The sequence below is a fragment of the Simochromis diagramma genome, unplaced genomic scaffold, assembly GCF_900408965.1.
Source record: "Simochromis diagramma unplaced genomic scaffold, fSimDia1.1 OVJJ01000024.1, whole genome shotgun sequence".
Taxonomy (NCBI): Eukaryota; Metazoa; Chordata; class Actinopteri; order Cichliformes; family Cichlidae; genus Simochromis; species Simochromis diagramma.
The window spans coordinates 397,712-412,268 of record NW_024387332.1 but is presented as its reverse complement, the minus strand read 5'-3'; the positions used below and the strand labels follow the sequence as shown (position 1 = coordinate 412,268).

General features: G+C 42.0%; 1 protein-coding gene across 1 annotated transcript in view; it reads left to right on the top strand.

The window, feature by feature from the left end:
* The window catches only part of LOC120718020 (signal transducer and activator of transcription 5B-like), a 42,540-nt gene that overhangs the window by 6,518 nt on the left and 21,465 nt on the right, over positions 1 to 14,557 (top strand). Inside the window, exons 4-7 of the mRNA XM_040006325.1 lie at positions 3,753 to 3,842; positions 4,720 to 4,897; positions 12,937 to 13,067; positions 14,136 to 14,287. Of these exons, the coding sequence (XP_039862259.1) occupies positions 3,753 to 3,842; positions 4,720 to 4,897; positions 12,937 to 13,067; positions 14,136 to 14,287 (551 nt within the window). The remainder of the gene's footprint in view (positions 1 to 3,752; positions 3,843 to 4,719; positions 4,898 to 12,936; positions 13,068 to 14,135; positions 14,288 to 14,557) is intronic.

Sequence of the window (14,557 nt, the reverse complement as noted above, 5' to 3'; positions counted from 1 at the left end):
AAGCTAACAATTAATAAGACGATGTCAGAGGAATTGGTGCACAAATTATCATCACTCACAGTCGCTGTCGCTCTCTATACACAGTTCGCGCGATTGCAAAGTGAAAGCAAAAAAACAAGCGCAAATTCAAACGCGATTTCAATATGTCACATATTGACAGTGGCTCACCGATGCCAATGACATAATTACCCAGCTACATTTCTGAAAGAATGCAAAAGCATTGACATATATTTTTCCTTCCTACAATAGCCCGACGGGCAGGGCAGAGATAGATTTTGGTAAACCGACTGGAAAAAAAATCGCTAGCCCCGGGACGTCGGGCTAGCGATATTGCGAGCCCTGTATCTGATTGAGGAATCACTCATCTTTGGAAAAGAGAGTTTATTACAGAGAAATGTCTCTTTCCAAAATAAAAGCTATACTATCCGCTTCTTCTGGGCTATATTCTCAGCAGCATATTAAACATATCAGGTCCCCATAAGGAGAATCATGTGCTAACAGCTGTCTAAATGACTCGGCTAAAGTTAGTAGCATGCTTGCTTGTTTTTTTTCTGCTTCCACTTGTCTTTGCACTAGGATGATGTCGGCGTAAATGTGCAGTCATATTCGTTGTGTTCCCACTAGTGCTTTCAGGTTAATCTCGTTGAAATGACCTTAACGCCACAACACGGCAAATCTCTGTTAACGAGCTACCGCCGATCGCCCTGTGCATGGGGCTAGACGGCCAACACGTTAACGAGCTAACTGCGCTAACACAATAGTTCCCACCCATGTAATTGAGCATTGCGTGGCACATCCAACATACTGTTTTACTTTAGTCCATGACTCGCTTACCTTCAGGGTCATACGTCACATGAAAACCAAAATAATTCCAAACGCCAGATCTGAATGAGGGTGGGGGAGGTCCATGTTACAAGGAGAGCTTAACTTCTGTCTCGCTAGCTTGCCCTGCGCTCTTCCTTCTGACGATGCTGTCTGTGTTGGGCGCTCAGTGAATCTGCGTTCAACTACTCCGCCTAGGCTGCACTGTCGAGCCTAGGCGGAGTAGTCGAACGCAGATTCACTGAGCGCTCAACACAGACAGCATCGTCAGAAGGAAAGTTGATAAAATAAATTACAAATTTTGTATTGTTCGATACATATGCGTACCGAACCGAAAGCACTGTATCGAACGGTTCAATATCGATACGAATATCGTTGCACCCCTAGTAAGTAAGCAAGCAAGCAAGCAACGATATTCGTATCGATATTGAACCGTTCGATACAGATGATATTCGTATCGATATTGAACCGTTCGATACAGATGATATTCGTATCGATATTGAACCGTTCGATACAGATGATATTCGTATCGATATTGAACCGTTCGATACAGTGCTTTCGGTTCGGTACGCATATGTATCGAACAATACAACATTTGTAATTTATTTTATCAACTTTCCTTCTGACGATGCTGTCTGTGTTGAGCGCTCAGTGAATCTGCGTTCGACTACTCCGCCTAGGCTGCACTGTCGAGCGCAGATCCACTGAGCGCTCAACACAGACAGCATAGTCAGAAGGAAGAGCGCAGGGCAAGCTAGCAAGACAGAAGTTAAGCTCTCTTTGCAACATTCAGATCTGGCGTTTGGAATTATTTTGGTTTTCATGTGACGTATGACCCTGAAGGTAAGCGAGTCATGGACTAAAGTAAAACAGTATGTTGGATGTGCCATGCAATGCTCAATTACATGGGTGGGAACTAGTGTGTTAGCGCACTTAGCTCGTTAACGTGTTGGCCGTCTAGCCCCATGCACGGGGCGATCGGCGGTAGCTCGTTAACGGAGATTTGCTGTGTTGTGGCGTTAAGGTCATTTCAACGAGATCAACCTGAAAGCACTAGTGGGAACACAACGAATATGACTGCACATTTACGCCGACATCATCCTAGTGCAAAGACAAAAACAACAAGCATGCTACTAACTTTAGCCGAGTCATTTAGACAGCTGTTAGCACATGATTCTCCTTATGCTGCTGAGAATATAGCCCAGAAGAAGCGGATAGTATAGCTTTTATTTTGGAAAGAGACATTTCTCTGTAATAAACTCTCTTTTCCAAAGATGAGTGATTCCTCAATCAGATACAGGGCTTGCAATATCGCTAGCCCGACGTCCTGGGGCTAGCGATTTTTTTCAGTCGGGCTACCAAAGTCTATCTCTTCCCTGCCCGTCGGGCTATTGTAGGAAGGAAAAATATATGTCAATGCTTTTGCATTCTTTCAGAAATGTAGCTGGGTAATTATGTCATTGGCATCGGTGAGCAACTGTCAATATGTGACATATTGAAATCGCGTTTGAATTTGCGCTTGTTTTTTTGCTTTCACTTTGCAATCGTGCGAACTGTGTATAGAGAGCAACAGCACTGATCTGTGAGTGATGATAATTTGTGCACCAATTCCTCTGACATCATCTTATTAATCGTTAGCTTACTGTGCAAACATGACAAGTGAAATCTCCCGCAGCAAGCTTAAACATGTGAGAGGTTGATCGCGCAGAGAATCGCTGAGCTTATGTGAGTGCGTGTGTAAAAGCAGCACGATATATATTTTAGTTCTGCTGAGCCAAATAAGACAGGTCAGGGTGAAGAAGTGACAGCCAAAGAAAAGCTTACCACAAAACGGAGAAGTTATGACAAATCAGACTATAAGGCAAAAAGAAAGTGCAGCTTTATGGTTTCATGGACAAAAGAATTTCTGTGGCTGCAATATGAGGAGCTAAATAACCAGGGCTGCACATAAGTGGTCCGCAGGTGCGCATTCGCTGTCAAAATAAAAAACACGCACAAGGGTTAGGGTTAAATTTAAAAACTGTACTTTTGAGTTAAAATATATATTTATAATTTAATAAATGACAAATTAAAAGGCATGAACATTTTTTGTATCGAAAAAATATCGAACCGTGACACCAAAGTATCGAACCGAACCGAACCGTGAATTTTGTGTATCGTTGCACCCCTAATAAATAAATATATATATATATATATATAATATATATATATATATATATATATGTATGTGTGTATATATATATATGTATATATAATATATAAAAATATAAATAATGTGTGTGTGTGCGCTGCACTTGCTCGTCATGTGAGCTCATATACAAGCTGAAGCAGAAAAAGTTGTGACACCTGTTATCTTGTTATCTCTGACTTGAGCGTCAGGTTTTGTCAAACCAGTTAATTCAAAGAAGCCTTGCATGTGGTCTCAGAATGAAAGATGTGTACATTGTAATATTGTAATATATTACAATATAACTATTGTAATAAACTCAGTTTGGGTTTATGCATATAACATTAAATTACATCAACGACCACATAAAGAGGCTTTATGCTGTTAGGTAAAGACCCAAAAGGAGAAAACTAATCAGTCACACAGTCTGAGAAAGCACTCCGACCTGTCCTTCAGCAGAGCCAGGCCCAGGGAAGGGCAGCTATCTGCCACGACCATGGAGGGTTGAAGAGGTTGAACTGGCATTAGTTTGTTGAGTTTGTATGCTTGACTCTGTGTCTGGAGGTTTTTGTTTTGTTTTTGGTGGGTTTTTAATGTGTAGTTGAAAGATTTTGGATCTTTCATGCTTTGGAAATAAAATATTTAAACAATAATGTCAAAAATCAAGCCTGTATTACTTTAATATAAGCAAAGGCATGAATCAGCTACACATAAAGAACGTTGCATCCTGATGTGATTAAGTGTGTGTGTGTCTGTTTTGTAGAGCACCTACGATCGTTGTCCTTTGGAACTGGTCCGCTGCATTAAACACATCCTGCAGTCAGAGCAGAGGCTCGTTCAAGAAGCTACAAATGTAAGTCGAAGAAATTGCTGCGTTACTGCAGAAATCAGGGTTGTGGGTAGGTTAGGAACCATACATGACAGCTACAGCTTTTGTCTATCTGGCCTGTTGCAGCTTGCTAGGCTGCATATACCAACAACTCGGAGCACAAGAAGAAACAAGTCCTCCTGAGTAGTAAGAGGATACGTATCCCCATTTGTTCTAGATATAGGGGCAGGTTGATAACCACGGTGGAGCCCAGAGGGAGCAGGAGGACGGGAGAAGCTCAAAGTCTGGAGTGCCTAACCTCAGTCTTTAAACCAGCATGTTTGAAGTTACCAGGTTAATGCACAGTTCAGTTCCCAACTAATAATATGTGAAAGTGCTTCTCGCTTTGTTTTGGTCATTAGTATGTTCAAGATGGAAATCACGCCAAACGACAGAGCAGAATGATGCATGTGCAGGCAGTTTGACTGTGATATGAAACTTGACAGTCCAGGGGTCGATTGATCCGATTAAAAAGGTGTTTTCAGTTTGAAGCATCCGTCCCCAAACAAAAATACAGCGGAGGACAGAAGAAACATCTGTATGTGCACTTACTCTGCAGGAGTAACATTAAGCTAATATGTAGAGCAATAAACAATAGCACCATACTGACTGCATTATATTTCATGCAAAATAAATAAATAGCAAATTTATGGGGAAAGGTTTGTAGTTGGTACATACAGTTTCACCAGAAAGCACGCCATCCCACATCCCCCCACTCACCCCACTCAATGTGTCTTCCTTGCAGGTGTTCATATTCAGTTGCCTTTAGTTATTGTCATACACAGAAGGTGTAAATAAGAGTTTTGGGTGCAGATTTTGTCCTGATTTTGTTTTAAGCCCTCATCATCTGTTTGGTGTCTAGGCCAGCAGTGGAAGTGGGAGCCAGGCCATGGACACGCTATCACAGCGCCACCAGCAGATCAACCAGGCCTTTGAGGAGCTCCGACTAGCCACACAGGAAACTGAGAATGAACTGAGAAAGCTGCAGCAGAGCCAGGAGTACTTCATCATCCAGTACCAGGAGAACATGCGCATTCAAGGTAAGCAGGAGAGAGAAACACAAGTGGTAAGAATGTAGAAGCAAATAAGCCCACCAGTACAACCGCAACCATTTTAGATTTGAATCTATTCTTTAAATTCTGCTGGTTTTCCCACCAGAACACAACAACCTGTAACTGTTTGCATCACACTCGGAGCTCTTTCTCCCTATCCCTGTCTCTCTCTCTTTAGACAATATGCACAAAAAGTTAATTTACTGAAGACAAAAGAAAACTACAACCACATTTCCCAATCAAACATAAACAGCATATCAGATGTTTAAACGGAGAAAATGTGTAATTAAAACAAAATCTCAGTTCATTTTAATTAGACTCTTTGGACTTGAACCTAACCTGCTCTGGAGCAGCTATGACCTTTACTGGACCATCGCTCTGACCTCCGTGAATAACAGGAGGGCCCAAAGTCTCTTTCACATCAGTGATAAATTTTGTTATTCTAGTTCTAAAATGCAATATATGATCCTAAAACAGGACACCTACAGTGTACTGCTGACCTCATATTAAATTTAAAGCTGAAATTCTTAAAGTTGAGAGAATCAGAATCAGATCTTGGAAGCTCCACGCCAAAAAACCCGTCAAAAATAGTCCTCAGTGTAAAATTGTAAAGACTTTCATATCTCATCATCTACAGCAGGGCTGTCAGGATTTACACTGAGAGCCACATACAGCTCGATTTGATCTGAAGCGGGCCGGACTCGTGACTGTCTTCTGTCAGTGTAGAGAAGTCACATATTTAACTGTTTTTCTACATGATGAAGGTAAATCTGCTGTGACAAAGAAGGAAATCTGTCAGCACGACTCTTTGGACTGTACGAAATAAACCTGTAAAATTACAGAAAATGTTCTGGTAGCTCATTGACTGTCCAGTTTTTTTGTTTTTGTAGTTGTAAAAAAACTGAAATTTCAATAGAAACTTTTCTCTTTTTCACAAAGTTACATTGTTTTTATTAGAGACAGAGCTAAGTGTTGCAATTTGGCATTATTTTGTGAAAGTTGAAATTTCTTCGGTGTTGAATAGCAGAAATTAGCCTTTCTTGTCAGAGGTGCCGTATTTTTTGGACCATAAGGCGCATAAAGCAAAACAAAGCAGTCAGATAAATCAAACTTTATTAAACTCATTCTTCGTGCTTCCTCCACTTCTGTACCATTGATCCATTAATGCTGAATTCTCTGGCAGCTGCTCTATTCCCATGTTGTTGCAGTATATTAATGACTAACCTCGTATTGTGGATGGATTATCTCAGTTGTTCTCCTGACTGAAGTTTGGTCCGTTTACAGCATCCTGCCATGCGATTGCATTTGTCTCTAACCATCAGGAACCTTAACGTTAACTTTTATCAAGTGGAAAAGTGTTAGTGTTCATCCTCCAGCTTCACTGTTTATGCTAACATAGCTGTGTCGCCAGCGATCATGTAGCACATCATTATATACCAGCTAGCCCAACTTCAGTAACCCTACAAATGTCACTGCTGTTTAGTTTCCTGTCTTCATTTATGTTGGAAGTGATAGCAGAGCTGTACGTTTGAATTTTTCAGGAATCTCTCAGTCAGAACATGCTATATCATGTTTAGGTGGAATCGAGCTAACTTCCTGCTAACTTCTAACTCTGTTAAATGTAATAAATTCTGTTTTCATGGATGCCTGGATGTTAAACTTAATTGTTACACCTGGTAAAGCAGCAACACTGATCATTTTATTAAGGTGAAATAATTTACAGTTTTTAACTCTCAGTGATGCTGCAGTGTTCGTTTGACTTTGGGACCTGAAACTTACGGAGTTTAGGACCCAGATTACTCCACGAGGCTCCTGACTACCTCCTGACTATGGCAGCCGTAATGCTCCATCAATCCAACAAGCGGTGCGGCTTCGTAGCAACCAAAGTCGTACTAAAACATTTTTGGCAGATTTTTGAGCGCCGTGTAGCACATAGAATTGGTTCAAGGTCAGTAAACACAACCAGAATTCATACATAAGGTGCACTGTCGATTTTTCAGAAAGAGATTTTTGATGGAAATTAAAACAAACTGAGAGAGAGAGAGAGAGAGCTGTGCAGGAATTTATTGAGCTGAAAGGAAGACAGCCAAGGTAAGAATGAGTTCATTACAGTGGCTTTCAAAGGCAAAATGAGGCTTTGGTCTTCTTTGGCTGCTGGTTCAGTGAATTTTGGTCATTGTGATGAAATCTGCAGTTTCAGAATCTGTCAGATGTCGGCTCTCAGAGCCTGACTGCATGGCCATGTACACTGTGCCGCGCTTTGTGTTTACATCTTCTTGTGGAATCTGTACCTGCTCTTTAATCATTTGCTGGTTTAGCTGTTTGGTGGTTGTTGACATGGTTTTGTGGGCTTTTAGCTGAGATTCTGATGTTTCTGTGGATATCACACGTCTATATTGGAATAACAGATCTGATGGGACATCCTGTTAAACCACATGTTCTCCCTCTCGCCTCGCTGTCGGTGCCATTGGGTTCCAACGAGTTAATTGTTTAATTACTTTGTGTGGTATGAATGTTTCATAAGACATGGGACAAGACTCGGAGGCCCATCTGCATCTAAAGCAGCGGTCCCCAACCTTTTTTGCACCACGGACCAGTTTATGTCTAACAATATTTTCACGGACCGGCCTTTAAGGTGTCGCGGATAAATACGACAAAATAAAACCAGTACCGGTACCAACAAAAGAAGATTTATTCGTGACCCAGGGAAACAGAGTTAACGATAAAAATGATTAAAAACAAAACAACAACGATAAAAACCCTGAAAAACGTAAATTTCATACCTGAGCCTCACCTCTCTACCAAACGACTCTTTCCATGGCCCGATGGTTGGGGACCGCTGATCTAAAGGTCAAAGGTCACTCTTTCGAGGATGCCAATGTTCACATTTTGGACAGAGAGGACAGATGGTTTGAAAGAGGAGTGAAAAAAGCATCTATGTCCACTGTGAACGACCATCTTTGAACAGAGGGCGGGGCTTATGACACCAACTCTCTGCCATGTATAATCCAGTTTTGAGATCCTTCCCAGACGCCTTAACACCCACTCACATCCTGGGACATCTGACCTCAGGAAATCATGTGATAGGGTGGAGCCAGGTTTCACAATGAGCTCACCTGAAACCCTGGCTGATTGTGACCCACACCCGCTTTCACACCTTGGCCCATGTGATTAGGTAGAGGATCATTAGGGGGTCCGTGTCCCTCTTGGTGGGGGGGGGACACTCCCACAGAGCTTAAATCTGGGACTCTCCACCATTTGACCCTAGAACTGAAGAAGCTTCTCGGATGAGAGGTGAAACGTCTTCAAGCAACTTAAGGAATTCAGATGCTTTTCTTTCCAAGCTCCTTAGGTCATAAGTGAGGTGTTTATCGCTATGTTATCACCCACAGTCTCCATTATCACAGAAATGCAGCCAGATGCTGCTCATTTTACATTTTTGCTCGTTTCTTCACTTTTTCAGACACGCGAGCATTTAAATCTGGCTCTCTGTGTGCCTGGCCCGTACCGCTACACTTGCTTTCTTGAAATGTCTGCCACCTTTCCTTCTTTCACATAATGGTATGATCCCAGGCTGTCTTTGCGTGTGATTGGCTGCATGGTGTGACCATGAAAATGAAGTCCCGTCCCCGTTTGCATGGATTCTCAGCAGGGCTGAAGATGAGGTTCTGACATCACATGCCGTATATTAAAAATGGACATATAAGATTATCTCGCAGGCCGCACGTCTGACAGCCCTGATCTACAGTAATAAGTAGAGATGGACTGATCCGATATTACGTATCGGTATCGGTCTGATACTGACCTAGATTACTGTATCGGATATCGGAGAGAAATAAAAAATGTAATCCGATCCGAAGTATCACAAAATCACCTCACAAAACGCGCTACTTGGCGTAACCCGGCTCGGCGCATCGGAGCAGTGTGTGTCACGTGATAGAGCGGCTGTTGTCTGCGAGACGGCGGTCTGTTGGAGCCTCGCTGCATGCTTCCTAACCGCGGCATTTCATCTCGGCGAAAACTATCCCAGAGAAGTAAAGCGAGTGTGTAAGTTCATCCCTGAATGTTTGCAGAGTATTTCCACGTTAAGCTTAACAGCTGATATATGGAGCCACAGCTGGACTGGCCATCGGAGCTCCATACTGAGGTGAAAAGGAAGCGATTTGTCCCGGACTTCAGCTAGAATTTAAAAAATGGACACAAAGCTGGAGTTATTCTGTCTTTGCTGCGCAGTTCCATCTACTTCTCTCATTCTCTCCCCTCCCTCTCCTCTTATTACTTCAAACATGAAATTGATCAATGATCAGCTGATCGGCTTTTCTGCCGCAAGTCCGTCTTTCTTGTTTGTTTATCGCCCACTTTTCTCTAGAAAGAGGAGACCAGCAGATAGACAACAGCAGCATCTTTAAGCTTGATCAGCTGTTGTTAGAATTTATTTAATATTACTTTCTAGTATCAGCTGATGTTTGCTGCAGCCACAGCTGTAAAGCTGCTGCTCATGATGTCGGTTTGGATATGTGGTGAGAGGGAAACATGAAGATGAAACCAGGAGATGTCCTTACTGAATCATCAGAGCTGTGATGGAGAAACAGGTTTACCTTTTAGGTGACATGAATGAGTTGAAGTTATGAACTGTTTCTGAGAGACAAATAACACCAGGATCCTTTTCTAAGTAGCTGACAGCTGGTAACTGTGCAGGGGCGGGTCTAGCAAAGTGTTGCCAGGGGGCAGGTAGGGCATTAACAGGGAGAGGGGGGCACAAAGAAATACTTTTCTGTCTTATTCTCATTTAAAATGTCTCACTTTTAATAAATAATTATCTGAATCTTCCAACCAAAGTTTTAAGCTACAGTCTGTGCAGTCTGCAGTTCTGTTGAAGAAAGATGTTGAATCTATTTAATTATTGTAGAAAAATAATTGATTTCTGTGCATTTGTTTTACACTTGCATTAAATTAAAGTTGATTACATCAATTTAGGGTGGGGGGTGGTTCCCTAATACTATTAGTTAACCCTATTAGTTAGGTAGGTAAGCACTCTTTAAAATACCAGAATAGGGGGATGGTGTAGGTTTAAATGATTGATCAGTGTTGCTGAACTATGAAATGTTTTGGGTGCAGTGTATTTTTTGCATACAGGTATAACAGAATAGCTTCAGACTCTTGTTTTTTAAAACTTGAGTATGAACTTATACAAAATGCAGCAAGATATTTATAAAAAAATAGTTTTATTGATTACAAAATACAGTGGGGCAAAAAAGTATTTAGTCAGCCACCGATTGTGCAAGTTCCCCCACTTAAAATGATGACAGAGGTCAGTAATTTGCACCAGAGGTACACTTCAACTGTGAGAGACAGAATGTGAAAAAAAAATCCATGAATCCACATGGTAGGATTTGTAAAGAATTTATTCGTAAATTAGGGTGGAAAATAAGTATTTGGTCACCTCAAACAAGGAAAATCTCTGGCTCTCACAGACCTGTAACGTCTTCTGTAAGAAGCTTTTCTGTCCCCCACTCGTTACCTGTATGAATGGCACCTGTTTGAACTCATCATCTGTATAAAAGACACCTGTCCACAGCCACAAACAGTCAGACTCCAAACTCCGCCATGGCCAAGACCAAAGAGCTTTCGAAGGACACCAGGAAAAGTATTGTAGACCTGCACCAGACTGGGAAGAGTGAATCTACAATAGGCAAGCAGCTTGGTGTGAAAAAATCCACTGTGGGAGCAATCATCAGAAAATGGAAGACATACAAGACCACTGATAATCTCCCTCGATCTGGGGCTCCACGCAAGATCTCATCCCGTGGGGTCAAAATGATCATGAGAACGGTGAGCAAAGATCCCAGAACCACACGGGGGGACCTGGTGAATGACCTGCAGAGAGCTGGGACCAAAGTAACAAAGGTCACCATCAGTAACACACTACAACGGCAGGGAATCAAATCCCGCAGTGCCAGACGTGTTCCGCTGCTGAAGCCAGTGCATGTCCAGGCCCGTCTGAAGTTTGCCAGAGAGCACATGGATGATACAGCAGAGGATTGGGAGAATGTCATGTGGTCAGATGAAACCAAAGTAGAACTTTTTGGTATAAACTCAACTCGTCGTGTTTGGAGGAAGAAGAATACTGAGTTGCATCCCAAGAACACCATACCTACTGTGAAGCATGGGGGTGGAAACATCATGCTATGGGGCTGTTTTTCTGCCAAGGGGACAGGACGACTGATCCGTGTTAAGGACAGAATGAATGGGGCCATGTATCGTGAGATTTTGAGCCAAAACCTCCTTCCATCAGTGAGAACTTTGAAGATGAAACGAGGCTGGGTCTTCCAACATGACAATGATCCAAAACACACCGCCCGGGCAACAAAGGAGTGGCTCCGTAAGAAGCATTTGAAAGTCCTGGAGTGGCCTAGCCAGTCTCCAGACCTCAACCCCATAGAAAATCTGTGGCGGGAGTCGAAAGTCCGTGTTGCTCGGCGACAGCCCCAAAACATTACTGCTCTTGAGAAGATCTGCATGGAGGAATGGGCCAAAATACCAGCTACTGTGTGTGCAAACCTGGTAAAGACCTATAGTAAACGTTTGACCTCTGTTATTGCCAACAAAGGTTATGTTACAAAGTATTGAGTTGTATTTTTGTTATTGACCAAATACTTACTTTCCACCCTAATTTACGAATAAATTCTTTACAAATCCTACCATGTGGATTCATGGAATTTTTTTTCACATTCTGTCTCTCACAGTTGAAGTGTACCTCTGGTGCAAATTACTGACCTCTGTCATCATTTTAGGTGGGGGAACTTGCACAATCGGTGGCTGACTAAATACTTTTTTGCCCCACTGTATATCAGATTCATATCGGTATCGGCAGATATCCAAATTTATGATATCGGTATCGGACATTAAAAAGTGGTATCGTGTCATCTCTAGTAATAATATTGTCAAAAGACTCGGCTCAGGTGCTAGAACAGGTTGTCTGCCAATCAGACGGGTGGTGGATCTTCAGACAGCACTGAATTAAAAACAGACATGATTCTGTCATAAAACTGTCATGCACTCAGGAACACTTGCAGAAGTTGTCTGTGTGTTGTTGTCTCTGACTCTATTGACTGTTTCTTATATAGCATGTTTATACCCCAACCCATCGCCGGTGACAGGCTAGGGTTTAAAGCAGGAGCGAGCAACTCCAGGCCTCGAGGGCCAGTATCCTGCAGGTTTAGATCTCACCCTGGGTCAACACACCTGAATCAAATGATGAGTTCATTACCAGGCCTCTGGAGAACTGCAAGGCATCACACATTCATACATGTCCTTTTGTTCTATGCTGAAGTGCTAACATGTGCGCACATTCAATGATGGGTACATTGAAGTATCTTGCCTAAGGATATTATAGGATATTAGATATACAGACTGAAGCAGCCAGGAGTTGAACCACCAAGCTTTGATTAGTAGATGAGCTGCTCTACCGAGGCCTTTGAAATAAAGGCGGGAGGGACAATACTGAACCACATACTGCAGCTGTTCCAGCAGCACAGCTTCATAGAAGAGTGCAGGTGTTGAACTGCCTGCAGTCCAGACCTTTGACTGACCCGAAACATCTGATACACCATGAAATGAAAAATATGGCAAAGCAGCGAAAAGCCTCTGTCAGAGAAGAAAGGGACAACAGTCCTCTCTGAAGTCCAGCGTGGTTTTTGTTTTTTTTCAAATTCAAAATGAGCTAATTTTTTCATAGATTTGCTCAGTTGAAACATTTGATTTATATTCTTTGTTCTATTTGTAATAAAATGTGGATTTAGATTTCCAAAACATTGCATTCTGGGTTTTTTTTAAATTTGATAAAGTGTCCTAACATTTGTTCTATGATCTGTGGTTATAAATTGACTTAAATCTTAATCAGCTGTCAGTGACTAAGTAGCAGCAGGTTTATGGAAACAGATGCTGCGTCACACACATTTGTACAAAGCTGCATGTGTTGATTAATTGTGATCGTGTTTAACATCTCCTACGTCTTGCTTCGTCAGCTCAGCTGAGCAGCTTGTCTTCACTGCCTCCAACTGAGCGCACCCAGCGGGAAACAACCCTGCAGAGCAAGCGAGCCACTGTGGAGGCCTGGCTCGCCAGAGAGGCCAGCACACTACAGAAATACAGGCTTGTATGGAGACACATCACACATACACTTCAGAATGGGTATCAGAAGATCTCCCTCCCCCTCCCTCCCTCCCTCCATTTCTTGTTGCTCTTGGTATCTAATCAGGCAATCATTTGGCAGCAGCTCAGTGCATTTAGTTGTGTAAGCTAGGGTCGTGCTGTGTCACATCCACGGTAATGCCAGTATGAAAATGTTATACCATGATATCGTTGATATATCTAGTGGTGCAAGGAGACGAGCTGGGGCGCGTCTGAAAGAGCTGCAGCAGCCACATCCCTGCAGTGACTTTTACTACCTAAAACAGCTTCTGCTTCAGCAGCCTGTAGCAAAGCACAAGAAACACATGCAGATAAAATACAGTTGAAATTTGACCAGATGCAACATTTTCTATACAGGTTGTGTAAGTGCTGTGATAATCTCTACAGTTAAAAAATAACAACAATGAAAAAATGCTGTCTCTGGTTTGAAGACTACTCCCACGGCCCATTCAGCTGCTGTCAGATCTCTGCTTAGAGCTGACCACGTGCGCTCAGCGTGATCATACTCCTCAATCATTGTGGGCTAGAAGGAAAACTCCAGTGTTCCTGAAAGGAACAATTATCTTTTAAACTTTAAGCCAAAATTACAAAATAACTCCATTAGGCCTGTGTGACTCTACATCAATAAATATCAGCCTAATACAATTTATAAGGCAAAAACTGAGCTTATACAGTTTTACGATGCTTGAGATTTGGTAGGACCACCTTTGGCTGCCAGTAGCAAAGCACCTAAAGAAAGAACTTAACACTGTTTGTCTGTTATATGTAGAGACAACACTTGTTCATCTCTCATGTTAGGAGTGTTTGTGAATGATGCAGATAAGTGAAAAAACAGTCTAAAGAACACATTTGAAAGAATTGTTTAAAGACCTTTCAAAGTCTGCTTCCTAATAAGCAAAACAGGGGAATAATGAAGGGTCAAGCTTTTAGCACACAACTATAAAAGACACATTGGTGCCATGTTAATCTGTAATTTACAGAGTTATATTTTTCATATGCACCTGTTTCTCAGTGTGTGGCTGTACTTTGGCAGGACCTGGCAGAACAGCACCAGAAGACCTTGGGCCTGCTGAGGAAACAGCAGACTGTGATCCTGGATGAGGAGCTCATTCAGTGGAAGAGGAGGCAACAGCTGGCTGGCAATGGGGGTCCTAATGAGGGGGGGCTGGATGTTCTGCAGTCCTGGTAATTGTTGTTTTACATTCATGGATTAAAAATATAATTTTACCAACTCCAACAGCTGTTTTTGTAATAGTGTAAACATGTGGAGAGTTGTTGTTCAGTAAAGACAGTGATTAGGTCATAACACACGAGTTTAGGATTTTCCCCCTTTTTACTTTGTTCGTTTAGTTTTATGCATATTTGTCACATAAATGTTTCAGGTCATCAAACAAATGTTGATGTTAGACAAATATAATCAGATATATATCAGAAAATAAGTAAGTACAAAATAGA